This window comes from Microcaecilia unicolor, chromosome 5 (genome assembly GCF_901765095.1).
Source record: "Microcaecilia unicolor chromosome 5, aMicUni1.1, whole genome shotgun sequence".
Classification (NCBI taxonomy): Eukaryota; Metazoa; Chordata; class Amphibia; order Gymnophiona; family Siphonopidae; genus Microcaecilia; species Microcaecilia unicolor.
The window spans coordinates 170,823,643-170,847,989 of NC_044035.1; the positions used below are offsets into that span (position 1 = coordinate 170,823,643).

At 45.3% G+C, this 24,347-nt stretch overlaps 1 protein-coding gene across 1 annotated transcript in view; it reads right to left on the reverse strand.

The window, feature by feature from the left end:
* The window catches only part of CNOT1 (CCR4-NOT transcription complex subunit 1), a 1,017,784-nt gene that overhangs the window by 389,245 nt on the left and 604,192 nt on the right, over window positions 1-24,347 (reverse strand). The window contains 3 exon segments of the mRNA XM_030203593.1: window positions 15,765-16,017; window positions 16,483-16,560; window positions 17,499-17,609. Of these exon segments, the coding sequence (XP_030059453.1) occupies window positions 15,765-16,017; window positions 16,483-16,560; window positions 17,499-17,609 (442 nt within the window).

Here is a 24,347-nt window from a genome sequence, read left to right on the forward strand (position 1 = left end):
TCTTGTAAAAATTTTTTTTTTACTTGTGCCAACATAGAGCAATTCAGTCAAGTCTGAGCATGGAACGTTTTAGGAGTCTAGCCCAGGCTCCACATGGGGGGCTTACATTGAAGCTTTTACGAAGACAGCAACTTCATCAGAATAAGCTGTCATATTTAAAAAAAAAATCAGAGTTAATAGATTTGAGAGAGTGGTGACTTTTTAAAAAACTGTACTGACTTCCGGTTCATTCGAATATTAAGTTCAAATTAGCTTATATGGTTTTTAAAAATTTAACAGGTCAAATTCAGCTTGTTTATCTAAATATCTATATAAATAATTCTCACCTCCAATTCTGAAGCTCACAGTGTGGCAGGGAAACACTGAAGCCCTGTACTGTTGTAGCCTCTCAGCACCACTCACTCTGACTCTCACTCATACACCCGCCCTCAGCCACGCCCCATCCCGACATAATTCGCAACCCCGTTTGAATGAAGCCCCCAAGCTCCGCCCACACCCGTGGATGGTTCGTAAGTTCATGGTGGTGAAGCCTCTCTACTCACCATGTCTGTCGGACACGCCCTCGCGTCGACCGTCATGACGTCACAGCTGAACTGCGTACATGGGAAAAGTATACAACGACAACACTCAAGACTGCAGACGGCTGCCAACATATCCAACATTGTCAGAAAGACCAGCATCAGAGGTAAACAGGGCTGGGAAACAATCCTAACACTCCGTTGGGGGAAGGGACAACAGCCGAGGCCACAAGCTTTAAGGGGGAACGGAACTGCGAGTTACGACATGTTGTTGTTGGAATCAGAGGGGAATCTTGGCAGCAACAAGAGCCCCGAGACTCCTTAAGGAGGAACGGAACTGCGAGTTAGGAGGTGGTGTTGTTCGAAATCACAGGGGAATCGGTTCACTTGCAGAAGACAAACTGCTCCGATTCATGACTGAGCAGGCTGCTCCGAAGTGCAGCCTCAAGGACTGTTGAGAACTAAGAACCAAACCCCCTTCTTATTGTGCAATAATCTTTAGCCACATTCCAAAAACAGAACCACCTCAGCACAAACCTCGCAGGCAGATCACATGACGACCTTTCGTTTGTCTGGACGTTTTTCTCACACTTCCTCCTTCAAAATGCTTCGTTAAACAGATCCGAAACCAACTGCCTTCTTAAAGGCATAACACGTGCACGTCATATCAATATAAAACGAATCTTCCCTCTGCTTCCTAACCCTTCTAATCCCCTCCACACGTTTTATTACAAACACTTGCAGATATTACAGGAAACAGAAAAATAACTCCACACTAGCAAACTTATATTTACACAATTCACTTAAGTTCAGGTTCCAATACTGAAAGCGATTTAAACAGGAAGAAATGGCTCCTGGCCGTTTGAAGTCATTTCTGTGGGCTATTTAGGGGCGCAAAACCATACAGGGCTACATTCAAAAGAAAACCTTGCTAGCGCCCATTTCATGGGTCTCAGAAACGGGCCATTTTTACTAGTTTGATTATATTGTCTGTGGGATGAGCTTCTCGCTCTACATGCTCTAATACCTTGCTCTTTCCAAATTTTCGGGGGGGGGGGGGGGGGGGGGGGGGTTAGGTTTAAAAGTTACTTGAGTAATTCATTCCAATATTTAGCTGTAAAAGTGTGGAATGCAATTCCTTATCAGATTAGATCTATTTCATCCTATTTATTTTATTTATAAAACAGCTGAAGACTCTTATTTTCAGATTTAGAATCAGTTTAATTTAGTTTATTTTGCTTTAAAGTGGTATTTTGTAATTTCATCTGGTTGAGATGTTTTTTTTGTAATCTGCAATGAATCCAGTGGAGATACAGCAGAATATAAGTTGAATATAGAATAGGAGGACTTGAAATCCAATTTCAAACTATAAGATATACAATTTATAGTATATTAACTAAAAACCTTTGAAAACAAACATGTTTTTTATAGCTAATGTAAATTGCATATAGTTTGTAAAATTCCTCAATTTAAGAAGAAAGTAATTCTGTATTTCCGGACCCTTGTCAGTGGGTATGCTGGTAACTGTATAACGGTCATGTACATATGTACGTACATAATTATACATTTTGTTACAAAGGATGTATAGCAACCAACTTACAAATATTAAAACAAAGAATATGTAAATAAAATGTATGAATAGAGGCAAACATAGCAGAAAGCCATGAAGATAAACACCTTACAACATAAATACTATCTACCAGATAATAGTGTGTTATGCTGCAGTACGTTTCTGCTAGTACAAAGAACAAACCCATGTAAGAAATATTAAACAAAACACTCACATTAAGAAACCATCACTAAGGGGTCCTTTTACAGAGGCGCCCTAGCCTTTTTAGTGCATGCTAAAAATTTGCGTGGACTAAAGACACCCATATATTCATTCCTATGGGCATTTCTAGTGTTTAGCATGCGCTAATGGTTTGTGCGTGCTAAAAATGCTAGTGCGCCTTTGTAAAAAAAAAAAAAAACCTAAAAGCTTTAATGAAAATAATTTTTTTTTTTACAGTGTGGATTACAAACACGAATACCCCAAACATATGGGATATTAGACAAAATCGGAGCTGAATATGCCTCACATGAGTTGCTCTCCACCAGAATTTATGTATTCAAAAATGAGATGCACTAATAAATGCAGCCTGACTCGATATAGCAAATGATACATACCTGTAGCAGGTGTTCTCCGAGGACAGCAGACTGATTGTTCTCACGACTGGGTTGACGTCCACAGCAGCCCCACCAACCGGAACAAAATCTTCGCGGGCGGTCCCGCACGCAGGGCACACCCACCGCGCATGCGCGGCCATCTTCCCGCCCGTTCCCGCTCAGTTGAATGACAAGCAAAGGAATAAGTAAAACACAACTCCAACGGGGAGGTGGGAGGGTAGGTGAGAACAATCAGCCAGCTGTCCTCGGAGAACACCTGCTACAGGTATGTATCATTCGCTTTCTCCGAGGACAAGCAGGCTGCTTGTTCTCACGACTGGGGTATCCCTAGCTCTCAGGCTCACTCAAAACAAGAACCCAGGTCAATTGAACCTCGCAACGGCGAGGGCATAACAGAAATTGACCTACGAAGAACAACTAACTGAGAGTGCAGCCTGAACATAACAAAATCGGGTCCTGGAGGGTGGAGTTGGATTCAAACCCCAAACAGATTCTGCAGCACCGACTGCCCGAACCGACTGTCGTGTCGGGTATCCTGCTGGAGGCAGTAATGTGATGTGAATGTGTGGCCAGATGACCACGTCGCAGCCTTGCAAACCTCTTCAATAGTGGCTGACTTCAAGTGGGCCACTGATGCTGCCATGGCTCTAACACTATGAGCCGTGACATGACCCTCAAGAGCCAGCCCAGCTTGGGCGTAAGTGAAGGAAATGCAATCTGCTAGCCAATTGGAGATGGTGCGTTTCCCGACAGCGACCCCTTTCCTGTTGGGGTCGAAAGAAATAAATAATTGGGCGGACTGTCTGTGGGGCTGTGTCCGCTCCAGATAGAAGGCCAACGCTCGCTTGCAGTCCAATGTGGGCAACTGACGTTCAGCAGGGCGGGTTTGTGGTCTGGGAAAGAATGTTGGCAAGACAATTGACTGGTTAAGATGGAACTCCAACACCACCTTTGGCAGGAACTTAGGGTGAGTGCGGAGTACTACTCTGTTATGATGAAATTTGGTATAAGGAGCATGAGCTACCAGGGCATGCAGCTCACTGACTCTACGAGCTGAAGTAACTGCCACCAAGAAAATGACCTTCCAGGTCAAGTACTTCAGATGGCAGGAATTCAGTGGCTCAAAAGGAGGTTTCATCAGCTGGGTGAGGACAACGTTGAGATCCCATGACACCGCAGGAGGCTTGACAGGGGGCCTTGACAAAAGCAAGCCTCTCATGAATCGAACGACTAAATGCTCTCCAGAGATGGCTTTACCCTCTACACGATGATGGTAAGCACTAATCGCACTAAGGTGATTCCTTACTGAGTTGGTCTTGAGGCCAGACTCTGATAAGTGCAGAAGGTATTCAAGCAGGTTCTGTGCAGGACAAGAACAAGGTTCTAGGGCCTTCCTCTAACACCAAACGACAAACCTCCGCCACTTAAAGTAACTCTTTTTAGTGGAATCCTTTCTAGAGGCAAGCAAGACGGGGGAGACTCCCTCAGACAGACCCAACGAAGCAAAGTCTACGACCTCAACATCCAGGCCGTGAGAGCCAGAGACTGAAGGTTGGGGTGCAGAAGCGCTCCGTCGTTCTGCGAAATGAGGGTCGGAAAACACTCCAATCTTCACGGTTCTTCGGAGTACAACTCCAGAAGTAGAGGGAACCAGATCTGACGGGGCCAAAAAGGCGCTATCAGAATCATGGTGCCGTGGTCTTGCTTGAGCTTCAGTAAGGTCTTCCCCACCAAAGGTATGGGAGGATAAGAATACAGGAGGCCGGTCCCCCAATGGAGGAGAAAGGCATCCAACGCTAGTCTGCCGTGTGCCTGTAGTCTGGAACAGAACAGAGGCAGCTTGTGGTTGGTCTGAGAGGCGAAAAGGTCCACCGATGGAGTGCCCCACTCTCGGAAGATCTTGCGTACCACTCTGGAATGGAGAGACCACTTGAGCGGTTGCATGACTCTGCTCAGTCTGTCAGCCAGACTGTTGTTTACGCCTGCCAGGTATGTGGCTTGAAGAAGCATGCCGAACTGGCAGACCCGCCACATCCCGACGGCTTCCTGACACAGGGGGCGAGATCCGGTGCCCCCCTGCTTGTTGATGTAATACATTGCAACCTGATTGTCTGTCCGAATTTGGATAATTTGGTAGGACAGCCGATCTCTAAAGGCCTTCAGTGCGTTCCAGACCGCTCGGAGCTTCAGGAGGTTGATCTGAAGATCCTGTTCCTGGAGGGACCACAATCCCTGGGTGTGAAGCCCATCGACATGAGCTCCCCACCCAGGCGAGATGCATCCGTTGTCAGCACCTTCGTGGGCTGCGGAATTTGGAATGGACGTCCCAGGGTCAAATTGGTCCGAAGTGTCCACCAGTGCAGCGAATTGCGGCAACTGAGGAACAGGCGGATGACATCTTCTAGATAGCCGGTGGCTTGGCACCACTGGGAAGCTAGGGTCCCCATTGAGAAGATCTCATGTGAAGACGAGCCATGGGAGTCACATGAACTGTAGAGGCCATATGACCCAGAAGTCTCAACATCTGCTGAGCTGTGACCTGCTGAGACGCTCTGGTCTGGGAAGCGAGGGAAGAAAGGCCTGAGCCGTCTGTGAATTCAGCAGAGCTCCTATGAATTCCAGAGATTGGACTGGCTGGAGATGGGACTCTGGGTAATTTATCACAAACCCCAGCAGCTCCAGGAGGTGAATAGTGTACTGCATGGACCGGAGAGCCCCTGCCTCCGAGGTGTTCTTGACCAGCCAATTGTCGAGATACGGGAACACGTGCACTCCCAGCTTGCGTAGATAAGCCGCGACCACCACGAGGCACTTCATGAACAACCGTGGGGCAGAGGCGAGCCCAAAGGGCAGCACACAATACTGAAAGTGCCGTGTCCCCAGGCGGAATCTGAGATACTGTCTGTGGGCTGGCAGTATCGGGATGTGAGTATAAGCGTCCTTTAAATCCAGGGAACATAGCCAATCGTCTTTCTGAATCATTGGAAGAAGGGTGCATAAGGAAAGCATCCTGAACTTCTCTTTGACCAGGTATTTGTTCAGGCCTCTCAGGTCTAGGATGGGGCGCATACCCCCCCTGTTTTCTTTTCCACAAGGAAGTACCTGGAATAGAATCCCTGCCCTTCCTGCCCTGGTGGCATGGGCTCGACCGCATTGGCACTGAGAAGGGCGGAGAGTTCCTCTGCAAGTACCTGCCTGTGATGGGAGCTGAAGGATTGGGCTCCCGGTGGGCAATTTGGTGGAGTGGAGGCCAAACTCAGGGTGTATCCGCACCGCACTATTTGGAGAACCCACTGGTCGGAGGTTATCAGAGACCACCTTTGGTGAAAACCTTTCAACCTCCCCCCCGACCGGCAGGTCGTCCGGTACGGACACTTTGATGGCGGCTATGTTCCCATGGATCCAGTCAAAAGCCCGTCCCCGGCTTTTGCTGTGGAGGCGCAGGGGGCTGCTTAGGCGCACGCTGTTGACGGGAACGAGCGCGCTGGGACTGTCCCTGTGCCTGATGAGGCCTTCGGGCCGGCTGGGTGTACCTACGCTTGTTGTAGGCATAGGGCGCAGCCTGCCTGGCCCGGGAAAAACGTCCACCTACTGAGGTGGATGCTGAAGGCGCCCGGTGGGAGAGCTTGTCGAGGGCAGTTTCCCGCTGGTGTAGTTGGTCCACCAACTGCTTGACCTTCTCGCCAAAGAGGTTATCCACCCCGGCAAGGGACATCCGCCAGTCGTTGCTGGGTGCGGTTGTCCAGGTCAGAGGCACGCAGCCAGGAGAGTCTGCGCATCACTATACCTTGGGCCGCAGCTCGAGATGCCACATCACAGGTGTCATAGATACCTGTGGACAGGAACTTTCTGCACGCCTTCAGCTGCCTGACCACCTCCTGAAAAGGCCTGGACTGCTCCGGAGGGAGCTTGTCGACCAGGTCCGCCAGTTGCTTCACATTGCTCCGCATGTGAATGCTCGTGTAGAGCTGGTACGACTGGATGCGGGTCACGAGCATGGAAGATTGGTAGGCCTTCCTCCCAAACGAGTCCAGAGTGCGAAACTCCCGCCCCGGGGGCGCCGAGGCGGTATCCTTCGAACTCTGTGCCCTCTTGAGAGCAGGGTCCATGACCGCCGAGTCATGAGGCAATTGAGGCCGCATCAACTCTGGTTCTGAGTGGATCCTGTATTGGGACTCCGCTTTCTTGGGGATGGTGGGTTTAGATAAGGGCTTCAGCCAGTTCCGAAGCAGTGTCTCTTTGAGGACATTGTGCAATGGCACCGTGGAAGACTCTCTAGGTGGTGATGGATAGTCGAGGACCTTAAGCATCTCAGCCCTCGGCTCATCCACAGAGACCACGGGGAAGGGAATGCAAATAGACATATCCCTGATGAAGGAGGCAAAGGAGAGGCTCTCAGGGGGTGAGAGCTTCCTCTCCGGTGAAGGAGTGGGGTCGGAGGGAAGGCCCTCAGACTCCTCTGAGGAGAAATATCTGGGGTCCTCCTCCTCCCCCCACGAGGCCTCTTCTTCGGTGTCGGACATGAGCTCTTGCAGCTCAGACCTGAACCTGGCCCGTCTCGACTGCGAGGAACCATGTCCTCGATGGGGGCGTCAAGCGGTGGACTCCCGTGCCGGCGGGGATGAAGTTCCCTCCATCGACGTCGATGGGGATTCCACCTGCGTGGCTGTCGACACCGGTACCGCAAGCGGCGTCGGTGTCGGAGGCCTCTGCATCGGGCTACAGCACGCCGGCGCCTCCATCAACGGCACCGGGGGCGCAAGCACCCCCAGTGCCGGCAAAGCCTGGCGCATCAGCCCTTCCAGAATCCCTGGAGGGATGGCTCGGAGGCACTCGTCAAGGCCCGCTGTCGGGAAAGGCAGGGGGGCCGGTGTGGGTGCCGGGGCCGGAAGCTGCTCGGGTCCAGGAGACGGTACCGAAGTACTCATGGACTGACGCAGTGACACCTCTTCGACCGAGGGGGAACGCTCCTCTCGGCACTTCCTCAGCGTCGAATCATCTCTGGAGGCGCCGGAACTGGTAGTCCCGTGCGCCGTGGGCGACCGATGACGGTGCTTTTTAGTCTTCTTTTGGTGCTCATCATCGGCGCTCGGCAGCAGAGATGAAGAGGAGGTAGAACCCCCCCCCCCCGGCCTCGAGGGATCGGGTCTGACAGGGTTCGGTCCCGATGGCCCTGGGTAGGGCCGGGGCAGACTGCCCGTGCGCCCCCGCCATCGCCGGTGGACCGGCGGGCCAACGGTACCTGTACTCCTGGGGTCGGTGCCGATTTCGTAGACATTGGTACCGGTACCGAAGATCCGGCCGTCGACACCGATGCCGTCGACGTCGAGGGGCCAGCGCAAGTTCCAAAAAGACGGTCCCGAAGAACTTGCCGCGCCACCTGTGTCCGCTTCCGCAAGCCGAGACACAAGGTGCGCATCTTGGTATTATGCTCCGGGCCAAGGCACTGGAGGCACCAAGCGTGGGTATCGGTTTGCGAGATCTGCCAGCCGCACTGACCACACTTTTTGAATCCGTTCGGGACCTTCGACGGAAAAATCACGTCGGCAAAGTCAAAGTCGTCGATGGTGGCGGTGAAAAGCACACCCGAAAAAAGAAACGACCGCGCAGCCACAAGGCCGCAATGAGGCGCCCCCGCGGCTAAAGACGACAAGGGGACAAACTTTTTTTTTTTTTTTTTACAGAAGAAATAAAGAAAAGAGGCGCGAACGCGCACGAAAAGAGAGAAAAAACTATCCGGTTTCTGGGGCTGACAGAGAGAGAGATGATAGCACGTCTCTCTCCAGTGCGGAATCGAAAAAAACTGAGCGGGAACGGACGCGCACGGGCGGGAAGACGGCCGCGCATGTGCGGTGGGCGTGCCCTGCGTGCGGGACCGCCCGCAAAGTTTTTGCTCCGGTTGGTGGGGGCTGCCATGGATGTCAACCCAGTCGTGAGAACAAGCAGCCTGCTTGTCCTCGGAGAAATCATATTTGCCCAGCCTTTACACAACACATTGAACTCAAAGTCAAACTTATATCGGGTTGAAAATGTGCCTCAATGGTACCTAAATTTATATACATGTTTAAGACTAAAAGCTGCTAACATTACAAGAACAGAATAAAAAAGGGAGAAATGTGCACCGATTAAGAAAAATATCGCTAAAAGAAATGACTGTGTAGTAGAAAATACAAAGGATCTGCTGAACCATGGATATATAAAGATCATAAAAACATATGGGAGAAAGTGAAAACAAACCACTTATTCAAAAACTGTTCATATGAGGTTAAGTCAAGAATAGAGTCATTCCACAGAACTCAAAACCCAGCATTATTTTTAAAAATATGAAAATAATAAAAATGAACGTGCTACCAACACAAATGATCATAAAAGTAAACTGTATCCCTTTGAGAACTCTGCAGATGACAAAAACAAACTGAAATCAGTAAACAAGATGACTTCATAAATAGACAGACATCAATATACATGGTTGTGAAAGGTTAAATGCTGTCCTAAAATATAAGCTTAAAATCGCCAACAAACTTCAAAAAGATAATAAAGGCTTCATTGTAGCAAAGCAGACCATCAAGTACACCTTTGGTGCTGCCTCCACTTTCTTAATTCAAATGCTGTTGGGAAGGTTGGATTTTTTTTTTGACGTACTTTTAAAGTCGTTCTACTGTGAGACTAGCAACCTAGGAGAAGCTGAATGGTGGTGGGGACAGGCACGTGCAGCGGGAGTTTAAGAGAAGGGGAGCAACGTGCGAGATTATGGAGTAAACGCATGATTTGCCTTTACTCCATAAACCATGATGCAATGTTTTTCCCCCATCCCTGATGTCAGTGTAGAACAGCTGCATATGCAGCCACTGGAAATTGAAGAGGAAGAAGTTGGTAAGGAGCAGCTTTCTCTGTCACTGCCTGGAGACTTATTTAACTCAATGGCTATGTTTAACAACCGGCTCACAAAATTCTTGAAAAAGCCGGCTCCAGTACACCACCGGCCCTTGCCCACCACCAATGTCCCATTGCTTTTATCTGACAACTGTGTTTTGTGGGCCTAGTTAGCAGCACTTCATGAGCTGCCTAGGTGGAGCATAAACAGTAACAATCACTCAAATAGCTTGGGACCATGACAAAAGATTTTAAACATGAGTATAATCAATTTAAATTTGATCTTGGCTTTCAATGGTAACCAATGCAAATGAGATACCTGTAATAATGGAGTCAAGTTCTTATTGGTGTTTAACTAATATTAACTTAGCAGCTGCCTTCTGTACCACATGAAACTTTTTCAATTGTCTTTCCAGATGTCTCAAAAAGACTGTTATAATAGTCCAATGAGGCAAGTATTCAGGATTGAATAATTGCAAATGTTTTAAATTCAGAAAATATTTGTATATTGTATCATTTTCACCTTATGGAAAGCTTTAAGATATTACTATGCAACTCCATAATCAATCCTGAATCAACTATGACAGCCAGCAATTTTATATCATTCTTTATGGGAATCTGTATACCTGCTAGTTGTACAACATATCTTTTGGTTTTTCCATCAGGTGACTTATCTGGGTCAACCTTCAGTTTTTAGGCATCCTGTTATATATCTTCACAAATACATCATTCATTAATTCTAATACAGAAGTCAAACACAGGAAATAGTACAATATCATTGGACTAGGAAAAATATTTTGTTTTCAGATGTTAACTCGAGTCTCGGTTTGATAAAAAGAAACAAAATGGGTGAAAGGGGAGAACCATGAGATATACCCTGAAACATATGCAATGTTTCAGATCACTCATTTTGTTAGAGAACCTGAAAGAATCTGTTTCATAGGAACCTCTTAAACCATGTTTTTCACCTGTCCCTGTACATCTATATCTCAGCCTAACAAAATGCCGTGATTGACCAAATCAAAGGCAGCAGATTTATCTAAATGCAGCAGATTTTCTTAATACAGCTGGATCTAAGGAAGTCATTTTGGTAATTAATGCAGTACAACTGTTTTTTTGCACTAGTGTTCTAAACAGACTGTCTGATCAAGTATATGATCTAGATACTCCTGTAGTTGGGTAACTACTATTGCCTCAGTAATTTTAGTCAGTGTTAGTAAACTGGCTACCAGATGATAGTTTACACAATTCTGATCATCAATTTTCTCATTTTAAAAGTGGGGCCAAAATAATATTACCCATAATTTCATTAAATAACTCAATCACTTCAAGGGGGATCTTCCCTACTTACACTGACGGTAGATTCTTCATCAAACTAGCTTAGCAATGGTCTGAGTAGCAATTGCCTTTGGCAAACTTCTATATCAGATTGCCTACCTGACGGTGGCTAGCAGGCTCACAGAGAACTACTGCCTCTGGAAGAGCAAGTACGCACAAAATGAGGCACAGTTTGCCCCTCTAAACAGATTGTGGGGGGGGGGGGGGGGGGGGGAAGAGAGAGAAACAGCCAAATATTAAGGATGTAAATTTGGCTGAATCTTCATCTTGCCAGGCCTAAATCAGGGAGAGGATCCCAGAGGGGCTGTCACCCCAGTGTTCCCTTCACAACATGTTGTCCCTCAGCCTAGTCCCAATTGCACGGTTTGCTGCATACCAGCTGCTGGAGACAGAATATTGGTATGTTTAGATGGCTGTATTGGCATAGAGGATGACATCAGCAAGTTTTGTGTTCTCTGCTTCCATCTGTTGGCAAGGGAAGTTATTAAATCACAAGAGGACTGTGAAAACTTACAAGAGGACCTTACGAGACTGGGCATCTAAATGGCAGATGTTTAATGTGAGCAAGTGCAAAGTGATGCATGTAGGAAAGAGGAACCCAAATTATAGCTACGAAAAGTAAGGTTCTATGTTGGGAGTCATCGACCAGGAAAGGAACCTAGGCTTCATCGTTGATATGTTGAATCCCTCTTCTTAGTGTGCTGCTGCAGCTAAGAAAGCTAACAGAATGTTAGGTGTTATTAGGAAAGGAATGGAAAACAAAAATGGGGCCATTATAATGCCTTTGTATCGCTCCATGGCGAGACTGCACCTCTCAAATACTGTGTTCAATTCTGGTGACCACATCTCAAAAAAAGATATAGTGGAATTAGAAAAGGCACAGAGAAGGGTGATGAAAATGATAAAGGGGATGGGATGACTTCCCTATGAGGAAAGGGTAAAGCAGCTAGGGATCTTCAGCTTGGAGAAAAGACGGCTGAGGGGAGATATGATAGAGGTCTATAAAATAATAAGTGGAGTGGAAAGGATAGATGTGAATCGCGTGTTTACAGTTGCAAAAATACTAGGACTAGGGGCACGTAATGAAGCTACAAAGTAGTAAATTTAAAACTAATCGGAGAAACTATTTCTTCACTCAATGTGTAATTAAACTCTGGAATTCATTGCCAGAGAATGTAGTAAAAGTAGTTAAGCTTAACGGGTTCAAAAAAAGGTTTGGATGTCTTCCTAAAGGAAAATCCATAGACAATTATTAAAATGGACTTTGGGAAAATCCACTGCTTACTTCTAGGATAAGCAATATAAAATGTTTTGGGCTCTTGCCAGGTACTTACGACCTGGATTGGCCACTGTTGGAAGCAGGATGCTGGGCTTGATGGACCTTTGGTCTATCCCAGTATGGCAATACTTATGTACCAGCATCCAGGAGACCCAGAATAATAGTTTTCAAAAACTCAACCTCTTCCTACACGGAGGTCCCTCTGGCATCCACGATGGAAACTAGCTATTTTTTTCCTAGATCCAGCCAAAAATTCAACCCTAGCTTTGACTGTGGTTGGCCATGAAGGGCACGGGCTGTTCTGTTTGTGTGTGTTAATTTGAGCTGTATTCTGAAGTATCTGAGTAAAAAAAACTTTCCTTCGGAATCCTCTGATGTGCAGAAGACAAATCAGGAGGTGGAGAGTTTGCAAAGTTATCTCTTTCCTCTTCCCTCATGTACCAATGATCAGAAGCCCTGCACTGTTCCAAACAGCACTCTAAAATTAGCACCGCTGGAACAGCACAGGGCTTTTAATGCCCCTATGATCAGAGCTAATAACATGTAAATTTTATGCTAATAGCTCGGATCATAGGGTTACTTCTGCTGGAGGATTGTGCCTGGGCATGCGCCCAAGGCACAATCCTCCTGGAGAAGTTGTTTGACAGGTCTGGGCTGTCAAAAGCCAGGACCTGTCAAACATAAGCCTCCCCCCCCCCCCCCCAACAAAAATAAAAAACCCCACAAGGTCTGGTGGACCTCCAGGCCCCCATATTGCTAGCTCTCCCCCCCCCCCCCCACACTGAACAAAAATGCCACATGGTCCTCTATCCCTCCCTGGCACGCCACCCTGCCTCCGCAGCCTACCTCATCATAGTAGTAGCTGGAGAAGGGAGGGGTCAGCACTCTGTCTCATCTTCAGGCACCTCCTCAAAATTGTGGCACCCTGCCCAGTGCATCCTGGGATGTGCTGGGCGGGGCTTAACCCTTATATAGAAATTAAGCTCTGCTAAGCATATCCCAGGATGCACCGGGCAGAGCAGGGTGCTGCCATTCTGAGAAGGTGACCAAAGAGGACGAATGAGAGGGTGTTAGTCCCTTCCTCCTCCACCTATTACTATGATGAAGTAGGCCATTGGGGGGGGGGGGGGGGCAAGGAGGGAAGGACAGTGGGTCCCACTGAACCACCAGGGTATTTTTGTTTAATATGGAAGGTGGCGGGGGGGGGGGGAAACTACTGGTCCCACTGAACCACCCGGGTTTTTGTGTTTTGGGGGTGGTGGTGCTTGGGGGGGGGGGGGGGGGGGCTTAGGTTTGACAGGTCCAGGAGAAACTCCACAACTTTCAAACCTCTTCAGTGTGTCTCCCCCATTCCTCCCTTGTGGGCAAACTAATGCCAGCTGCGAGCTGGCGTAGGGTTTGCAACGAGAGCAATGTTCTCGTTTGGTGCTCTGCCCGCTGATTAGGGAGGAATGCGTTAGACCCTTGTTTGCATGCAATTAGTGATCAGAGCTAGCGATAACATTGTTTCACACACTGGCCAGATCTGATGATCAGAAAGAAGCAAATGTGGATGCTATTGACCTCTAGCTCCCGCGTTTGCACATCAGACAGGTTTTACCAGAGTACAGAATATAAGTAAACCTGTCCTGCACATATTCTCTAAAGCATGAAGTCTGTGGCTATACAGTGCTACAGGCACCTCTTCAGATGCTCTTTGCCATCTGAAATATATTGTAGCCTGATTGCTCAATTTTATCTCTTCCCCACTGGCCACAAGAGGGGGAAATTCTTCCTGTTTGTCTTGAAAAAGAAACTGATCAAAAGTCTGTACTTCATGTCAGAGTGAGCGCAAACAACTGATCATGTAAGCCTGGTAGTCTATTATATAGGAGGTGAGCATAATTTAGCAAAATAATTATTCAGTGAGGTTCAGAATTTTAAGACAATTGGGACAGATCTGTCCTATGTTTCCTGAATTGCTTGGAAGTCATCAAGTCTTTAAAGGCTTCGCAAACCTGGCCTAGAGACCACACAACTAGTTGAATTTTCACAGTATTTACATATACTAGGGGCCTAACATATGCAGCTCTCATATGCATATTCACTGTAGATGTCCTGAAAGTTCAACTGACTGCAGGATCTTAATGACAGATTTGGGAAGCTCTGCCTTAGTTTTACCAAGTGGCATACCAGGCTCTAGAATATGTAGCTCAAACTCTACATATGCTATTCTACATATTTTGGGAAAAAATATTTCCTAGTTGAGTCAGATTCTAATGGGATATACAAAGACTGAGCTCTACTTATGACACCTGGCTCTCCAACTTAAGCTCACAACAGCTGGTTTGTCAAGCCCTGGAGGAAGTTTTAGTCATGCTCATGTCCCTGCTCAGACATAGGAGTTAAAATGGCTGAACCATTTTTATGAGGTTTGATCACCAGCATATACCTTGGTCAGCTCCATAGGCTTTAAGACCACTGCAGAGCTAGACATATTATGGACAGACATCCCATTTTAAATTGTTCTGCACAAAAGCTGCACATCAACACATTATAGCCTTTTCAAGACACATGTAGCACTCTTTTATAAAATACATAAGGGATATAATTTCAGAACAATTTGGGTACTTAAAAATTACTGGCATGCGTTTTGGACAAAGCCCATAAATGAAAGAAAAAAAAATCAAGCAGCGTCAAATGTACTTCAGCATATTTAAAACAGACACGTGCATACGATGAAAAATATCCTAAAACATGAATAGCATAATTAGAGACCTTATCGAAGAAAATAAAAACCTAGTTATAAAAATAGTATGGAGAAGCAAAAAAGGTACAAGAAGTGACAGCAACAGTATAGATGAGGAGGTGGTCATCCTGCTAAGGTTTAAAGCAAGCTCTGAAAACTTGGAATTCAAGCATGTGCCATAATTCACACAAATCTGTGATAACGATCCCTGTTTGTCATGAGTGAAAAAGCTTATCTTGTAAATGAGAAGACGTATTTCATAGGCTTTGTCAACCTATTTTGAGTTCTGGATTATGCCAAACAGGACAATTCAGTGTCATTTTCTAGTCCATTAAAGCAGGGTTTCACAAATTCCAGGCAACAAGTCACCACAGAAACTAACTTGGTGCCTCCTGTCATTGACCTGACCGCTACTGAGGAAATAAGCATTCTATATTTGTACATGCTTATGCCATGTGGTGCTAGTCTTGCAAGCTATCAGACCACAAGTTTAGCACCAGCAGCTTAAAGTTAATGAGAGCCACATGTGCAGACGTAGTGCTTGTTTCTGTAGGGGCAATCACAGACTAAGGGGAAAAGGAGATGCTAAACCTGCTGTCTGGCTGAATGGGTATATCTGGGAGGTGTGGAGGAGGAAAGGTGTGCAGCAATATGCAGTGGTGCATTAAGGGCCTGGTTTAGTTCTTTTCACACCTATACAAAATAGGAAAATAGTCTTAGTAAATCAGATAAAGAGCTGCAATAGACCTTAGGTGGGGGTGGCAGGACACTGTGAGAGGTTATCAGAGCTGGCTCCTGAACTCAAAGAAAATTCATCAACACTTGCATTAACATTTGCAACACATGCCTAGAGATAACATACCTGTAAAAACTACATCTGACTCCTGTTTCTCCACAGATGACCACAGCTTCCCTGCTGTGCGGATGGCATATTCACTTGCTGTGGTGATTGTTGGTAAGTCCTCTGGCTGTTTGACATCCTTTTTGGGAGCAGAAAGCTGCTCATCCAAGCTCTTCAGCCTGTCTTTGTCCTTCAGGAGACTGCTTGGTTTCAACTCACTGATATCTATTGCCAGATTCTTGCATAGCACCTCAATTTCAAACTTTAGGTTTAACTGCATATGAACAGATGACATTACAACATGGAAATGAAAACATCTATGAACAAATGAAAACTAAGCTACTAAGATAAGGAGAATGTCTATCCATCTTATTTCAATTTTTGTTTTTCTAAACACCACTCAATTTCCACTGAAAGTTATTTAACAGAACAAAGGAAAACGAAACTTTACCTAAAGATCAGTGAACTGTTAACAGGAAAACTGAAGTAATACACTTGATTTTTTAAAACTTATACACAGTATGTTTCAAGCCAATAGTAACCTGGTCTTGTATATATAACAAGGGCAGAGATTTGCTTTAATAGCATGTAATCTCCTGGTTAAAATACTGAATTTTTCTTTTACCACCATCTGATCATTTCCAAACCTTCATTTAAGCAAATTAAGAAAAAGTGGTGCAAATATTCTGGCAATCCAAACTATCTCCCCATATCCCCTCCCAGTCCCACAGAAGTTTACTTTTAAATCATGCTCCTGATGCAGCTCTGCTAATACATTCATAATGGCCATTGTCCAGGGATTTGGAGGTCGGAAAACCTAGAATAAAATGAAAGTTTAAATTGAAAACAAAGCTGTTTGCTTGCAATTAACTTGACTTAGAAACAAAGGTTTACAGAAAAAGTTCATCAAATTCTTCTAGTCTGCCTATCTAATCAACTTAGATCGGTGTTTCTCATGCCAGTTCTCGAGTACCCTTCAGCCAGCCTGGTTTTCAAGACATGAATACCTACAAGAAGAGATTTGCATGCAATAATTCCTTCATATAAAAATCATGACTATTCATTGTAAACATTTCTACTACCAGACTGGCTAAGGGGTAACTAACAGTAGTTTCAGATGGAGGTAAGTACTGGATGTGGAGCTGTCCCACTAGGGTGGGGGGGGGGGCTCATGAATGAATTCACTGACAGATGGGCACTAAGCTGGTTCAAAGAATTAGAGCTTATGCTTAAGCAATAGATAGAGGATACTAGTAAATGGAGTTTATACCAATGAAGATCTCATCAGCAGAATGCCTCATAGTTCAGTCTTGGGATAAGCTTTCTTGAACCTCTGCCTAAATAATATTTCAAAGGGCTTGGAAATGTTTCCTATACTAAAGATACTACTACAAACAAAAAACATGGATATACCTGATTAAAGACAACAATGAAAAATTGGTGACTAAATTCAATGCATTAAATATTATATTCATTTAAGGAGCTGAAATTCAAAGGGCCAGTATATAAAATTTTGTGGTGGTTGATTGTAAATAGCACAAGATTTCACATTGTCATAACCTATGCAAGTATTGTTAAAATAAAAGGGTATCACCATCTTTACAAAAATAAAACTGTTTCGAAATTGGCAATATATGGAAGATCATTCTGTCCATTCACAAAGTAATTAATATATTTATGGAAGCATTACATTTGCTTATAAACTATAATGGCAGCTACAAAATGAGGCAGACTGCAATAACAAAACTAACTCACCACACTTCTGATGCTAGATTCTAACACTTTGGCCACAAAGGGCACAACATAAAGCAGCTCCTGCTGACCCTTCATATACGCTTCCAGCAGCAAGGATTTAACACCTAGGTCCTGCAACGTAAAGAAACTTTACATGAGAACATTCTTCTCCAAAATCACTACAGAAGAATCAGCAATAGTTCGCTTTCGTACTCAGACCGTGAGATGATTTAGTGGGCCTTGTGATTCTCATCCCTGAAGGTATGTTTAAATCTTCTTTATTCAATTAACCAACAAGCAAGATACAATGTCAATTGCAATGCAATCCCTGAAGGTATAAGTTGGAAGATAAACAAATGGGGAAAGCATGCAGAGCATGGCTTATGGAATTTTTGTTTGTGACCTAGAAGGGGAGAGGTGTGAGGCAGTTTTTGAATGGAGCAGTACTAAAATACTGGTTTGGAAAGAATAAAATTAAACCATTAGATGTAACTGTCAGCTTTCAAAGGAAAGCTTTTATAGTTGAGACTTAAGATACTATTGTTCCATTGCTACAGGGCCTACAGCGTTTCTCCACCACCAGTTGGTAACACATTATGGCAACCTGTTGCAAATCACATGCTGATACTGTATATAGCAGTCATTAGAAAGCTATACCCTTTAGTCACTAAGTTTTATAGTAGAATTTGAAACAAAGAATATGAAATACACATCTCTATCACTAACAGCAGGCCCAGCAGGGATAGGGGATGTGGCAACGATGTTGGGGGTGGGATGGGGAACAAATGGATGTGTGGTGGGGCAAGGATGTGGAATAAGCTTCAAGGAATTATTTCCAATATCTGCTTGTGTGGGTTTTTTTCCCCCCATCTGTGGCATCACTGAACAGAAGTATTTTTTTTTTTTTGGGGGGGGGGGGGGGGGGGGGAGATGGGACAAGGACAACAAACCAAAGTGACATTTCTACACATCACAACTCTCCCCACCCTACTTTTAAATTAGCTGTAAAAAGGTACTACAAGAAATAACCCAAGGGTATTCTGTATATAAAGCAGCTGTTGCCAATAATTAAACGCCCACGACACAACATTTTCAAAAATGTTGTGCAGCACACCAACCCATAGTGTAGACATGGGAGAGGACTTGTACCAAAATAAAAATTAGGGAAACACTGGAAACTCCCACAAACCCCAAGAGAGATGAAGGGCTCAAAAGGAGAAAAGTGTAGTGGTGCAAAAAGCAGGTCCTACCTATTCATATCCTACTTGTTGACCATTAATTCCTATATCCCAGGGCTCATGCTATTATCTGGCAAAGAGATATGTCTCACTACAAATGTCAAATGTGCTTAGCAAGGAAGATGTTCCCTGCATGTTTAAGAGTCACACCACTGGCAGTCTCTTGTTACTGTAAAGTGCTGAAAGTTGAGTACATATGCTGGTTTGGACCTGAGAATAAAGCAGTGATAAATTATCAAGTCAAAAAGTTATATTGGTTGGGGAACACTGGCATAAATAAACCTCTCTGCCAGTTTCAGCCAACCAGTAAGCCACCATACTTTTATAGCATTATTCAATAAATTCTATATCTGACTAGATTCATCACTCCCAGTCTTTGAGGACTGCTAATGGGTCAGATTTTCAGGGTATCCTTAATTGATGTATATACAATGGTAGCAGTAGGCATGCAAATATCTCATGCATGTGTATTAGGGATAGCCTGAAAGTTTGGCCCATTGGTAGTCCTACAGAACTGGGAGTGAAGACCAAGGGTGTAGAGGATGGGGAAATCTCCATATTTAATTATTCACCCCATTCTGAACAATCTATATTTGCCAACAATAGAGCTAGATTATTCTCTAACTCACCACATAAAAATATATACATATTAAAATAGTGATGTCATTCAGGAACATGTTTATGTTTCACCCCCAAACACTTTGAAAAGTAACAAACCCCTGCAAGAGAGATAGCCAAAACCTATATAGAAATACCATACCAAAACAGAACTGCCCATACTCAAAATACAATAGCATTAATATAAGAGCCAGACAAAGATCAATCAAGACAAGTATCCCGTATCAAATGGTGGCCAGACCAGGTCTTAAGTACTTAGACTCTAGTAAGTAAATATTTTTCACAGCGCATTTCCAGGGATGAACAATGGCTCTCCGAAAAGTCTACCCTGGTTGCTATTTTTAATAGACTTTTCTTCCAGGAATTTATCTAGTTCTCATGTGAATCCTTCTATATTGGTTATCTTGACCACGTTCTCCAGCAACCGATTCCACAGCTAAATTGTGCGCTGTGTTAAAAACTTTCTAGGATTTGTTTTCAATCTGCTGGCCATTAGCTTCATGGAGTGTCCTTTTGTTTTTATGTTTGACAAGTTAAAACTACTGTTCCCTATTTATCCATTTCATCCTATTCAAATTTCTAAACTATCATACCCCCACCATTTCAGCCTCTTCTCCAAGCTGAAAAGCCCTTCATAAGTGTGAGGGGAAGACAGGCTATCCCATTATCAATTTTGTCACCCTTCACTATCCTTTTCTGGTTGCATTATATCCTTTTCTAGATGCAGTGACCAGAACTGCACCAGGGACCTATGGAGTGGAACTTTCATTATATTTAGAAACATCCTATAGGCAATTTTGACTATCCCTTAAGACTCATCCTTTTAGGCATTCAGAACAAACTAGAATAAATTTTTTGGTCTCTCTTCTCACTTGATGACTGGAGAAAGTCGGAATCAGGGAGAGGAATGTTACGATAAGATTTTATCAAGACCTTTAGGTATCTCAAATGGTTGTTTTCTTTCCCATTAGTCAATGGAGTTCCAAGGGTTGCTGGGCAGAGATGGTGTCCATCTGTCAAAGAAGGGCAGAACTGTTTTCAGCAGAAGACTGGCTAACCTAATGAAAAGGGCTTTAAACCAGGGGTTCTCAACCTGGTTTTCAGGAAACACCCAGCCAGTTGGGTTTTTAGAAAACCCACAATGAATAGGATGTGAGATAGATTTGCATAACAATGGTGGCAGCGTATGCATATCTCTCTCATGTATATTCTTTGTAGATATCCTGAAAACCTGACTGGCTGGGTGTATCCCGAGAACCGGATTGAGAACCTTTGCTCCAAATTAGAACTGTTAAGTACAAGCCCTCAGGTAAAGCAAAGTTACTTACCTGTAGCAGGTGTTTTCCCGAGGACAGCAGGCACATATTCTCATATGTAGGTGATGACATCCACAGTCCGGACACTGCAATAGTGCACTGTCACTTTAAAACTAAGGCATTAACCCCAACCTTGCATACGCAGGTGCCTTCCTGCCCAATGTTTGAATTCGGGACCAGTACTACAATGCTAAACTAAGACAACTTCAAGGGCAGCAGGAAGGATGTGAGGATAGATGCCTGCTGGTCCTCAGAGACACTTGCTACAGGTAAGTAACTTTGCTTTCTCTGTGGACAAGCGGTCGTTTGTATTCTCATAGTGGGAATCCCTAGCTACTAGGCTCACTAGGTAGCTAGGGATTCCCAATAGGGTCTCAAAACATTAAGGCCTGTACTCAATCAACCTGAAAATTTGTGTACTAGTTGTGAGGTGCAGCCTGGAGCAGAACAAAACTGGCCTAGGGGTTGGAGTTGGATTCTAGACACGAATCGGCTGTCACATTGGGTATCCTGCTCAAGGCAGTAACAAGATGTGAATGTGTGGACAGATGACCAAGTCGCAGCTTTGCAAATCTCTGTGGAGGCTGACCTCAAATGGGCTACTGACGCAGCCCCGGCTCAGAAACTGTGAGCCTTGACATAACCCTCTAGAGTTAGTCCCAGCCTGGCATTAGTAAAGGAGATGCATCTGTAGCCACCTGGAAATTGTGCGTTTTCCAATGGCTATCCCCATCCTGTTTGGTTTAAAAGAAACAAAAAGCAGGGTGGATTGTCTATGGGCTTTAGTCATCTCCAGAAAGAAGGCTAAGGCTCGCTTGCAGTCTAAGGTATGCAGTAGACTTTCACTAGGATGGGCATATGGATTTGGGAAAAACGATGACAGAACAACTAGGATAGAACTCAGACACTACCTTAGGAAGGAACATAGGGTGTATGTGAAAAACTACTCTATTTTGGTGAAATTTAGCGTAAGCTGGGTCAGCTACTAGGGCTTGAAGCTTACTGACTTTGTGAGCTTAGGTGTCCACAACCAGTAACACAACTTTCCAGGTCAAATGCTTCAGAAGACAAGCATCAAGGGGCCTTCAAAAGGAGCCTTCAATCAGATGAGTGAGGACAGCATTGAGATCCCATGACACAGCTGGAGGTCTGACTGGGGGTTTTGTCAATAGCAAACCTGTCATGAAGTGAACTAAAACCTGTACAGAGTTGGGCTTATCTCCCAACAGTAAGAACTAACTGCACCAAGATGAACCTTATTGAGTTGGTTTTCAAAACCAGACTCAGAGATGTAGAAGGTATTCAAGCAGTTTTTGTGTAGGACAAGTGAGGGGTAAGGCCTTGTCCTCACACCAGACAGCAAAACCTCTTCCACTTAAAAGAGCAACACCTCCTAGTGGAATCATTTTTGAAGCCAGCAAGATGCAGGAGACACCCTTTGGGGGAAGCCCAAGGTTTTCAAATTCTATGCTCTCACATTCAGCCATGAGGGCCAAGGGGACTGGAGGCTCGGATGGGGATTGGAGGCTCGGGAGTAGAAAGAGATCCTTCATCTGCACGATGATGGTTGGAAAAACAGTCCAATCTCCACGGATCTTCAGAGAATAACTCAAGAGAGGGAACCAGATCTGTCCCGGCCAGTAGGGCGCAAATAGGATCATAGTTCTCTGGTCCTGCTTGATTTTCAGCAAAGTCTTCTCTATAAGAAGTATTGGAGGATACGCATACAGAAGGACTCCCCCCCCCCCCCCCCCCCCAAAATGCAGGATAAACGCTTCCAATGCTAGTCTGCTGTCTGATCTGAGCATGAAGCAGAACTGGGGGACTGTTGATATGAGTGGCAAAAAGATCCACAGAGGGGTGGGTACCCCACTCCCGGAAGATCTTGTTGGCTATGTCCATATTGAAAGACCTGGAAAGTATGTAGCTTGGAGGTCCATCCTGTGAAGGAGGGCCCACTGCCTCCTGACAAGGGGTAGGATCCTGTTCCCACCTGCTTGTATGCATAAAACATTGCAATCTGGTCATCCGTCTGGATGAGAATAATTTGGTTTTGCAGTCGAACTCTGAAAGCCATTAGAGCATTCCAAATGGCTTGCAGCTCATGACCAGCCAATCACCAGATAGGAAAACACATACACTTCCAGAATGTGTAGAAACGCTGCTACCACTGCTAGACATCTGGTGAATACCTGGGGAGCTAACCAGAGGACAAATCGCAGTATGCGGTACTGGTAGTGGTGTTTTCCTATGTGACATCTGACATACTTCCTGTGATTGGGAAGTATGGAAATGGGGGTGTAGACGCCTGTAGATCCAGAGAACACAGCCAGTGGTTTGCCCAGAGAAATCATCCTGAACTTTTCTTTGACCAGAAATTTGTTCAGGGTCCTTAGGTCTAGGATTGGATGAACCCCCCTTCCCCCTCCAGTTTTCTGGGCACAAGTACCTAGAATAGAATATCTTCCCTTCTTCCCCTGGTAGTATAACTGCATTGGCCTGGAGAAGGGTGGATATTTCCCCACAAGTATCTGCTTGTGCTGAGAGCTTAGTGACGATGCTCTTGGTGGGCAATTTGGTAGTTTCTGCCGCCAATGGAGAGCATAACCAAGATGGACTATCTGAAGAACCCACCAGTCCGAGGTTACCAGTAGCCAGTCAAAAGCTCACCCCTGGCCTTGACAGGGGTGCCAGCTGAGACTTTTGAGGGCAGTGTTGGTGAGGCCAGGAACGTTGGCCTTGGGACTGCTTGGCAGAAAGGGAAGGTGTACAGCGTTGCATAAGTCTAGTTGCGCTATAGAAATGATTAGTAGCAGTAGTAGCTGAAGGTGGTGGGAACTTATGCCTAGCCCACTGGAAAACATCTGAGAGGTGGAGGGTACCGAGACAGTTGGATGGCATCCGTGTATTTTATGATGCTATTGACCTTTTCCACTATATTGCCAAAGAAGTTGTCCCCTCGGCATGGAACATCCGATAACCTCTCCTGAACCATCAGTTCCAGGCCAGAGATGCAACCATTGTCTGTGCGTCCCCACACCCATGACAGAGAGTCTGGACACCACATCAAGTTATAAGCCCGTCTGGCAAGATATTTGCAACGCTCCAGTTGCTCACTAGCCAACTGGCAAAGCTCAGCAGACTGTTCCTTTGGGAGAGAATCCACCAGACCACGTGTAGTGCGAACCAGGGACTGTAAGTACAGGCTCATGTAGAGCTGGTAGGACTGGAAGGACAAAGATGTGAGCAATGAGCATCAAGGTCTGAAATGTTTTACTCCCAAATAAGTCTAGTGTCTGAGCCTCCACACCTGGAGGTGCCGAGGCGCGAGTCCTGGAACTCCTAGCTCATTTGAGGGCTGGATTTCCAAACACCAGAGAATGGTATGGTAATTGAGCTGTCTCAAATCCAGGAGCCTTTTGGATGCAATACTGCATATCAACCTTCTTTGGTGCTACCTGCACTGAGAGGGAAGATTCCCAGTTCTTCATCACTGCATCTTTAAGGATAGGGTGCAATAGTATCATGACCCCCCTCCCCCACCCCTCCTTAGGAGGAGACTCTCAGTCCAGCAGAGTTAACATTTCTGCCATGGGCTCTTCCTCCGTTTCTAACAGAATAGCAGAAGCCATCTCCCTCACAAAACCAGTGAGAGACACCCTCAGGTGGAGATTTTCATCTCTTGATATGGGAAGAGA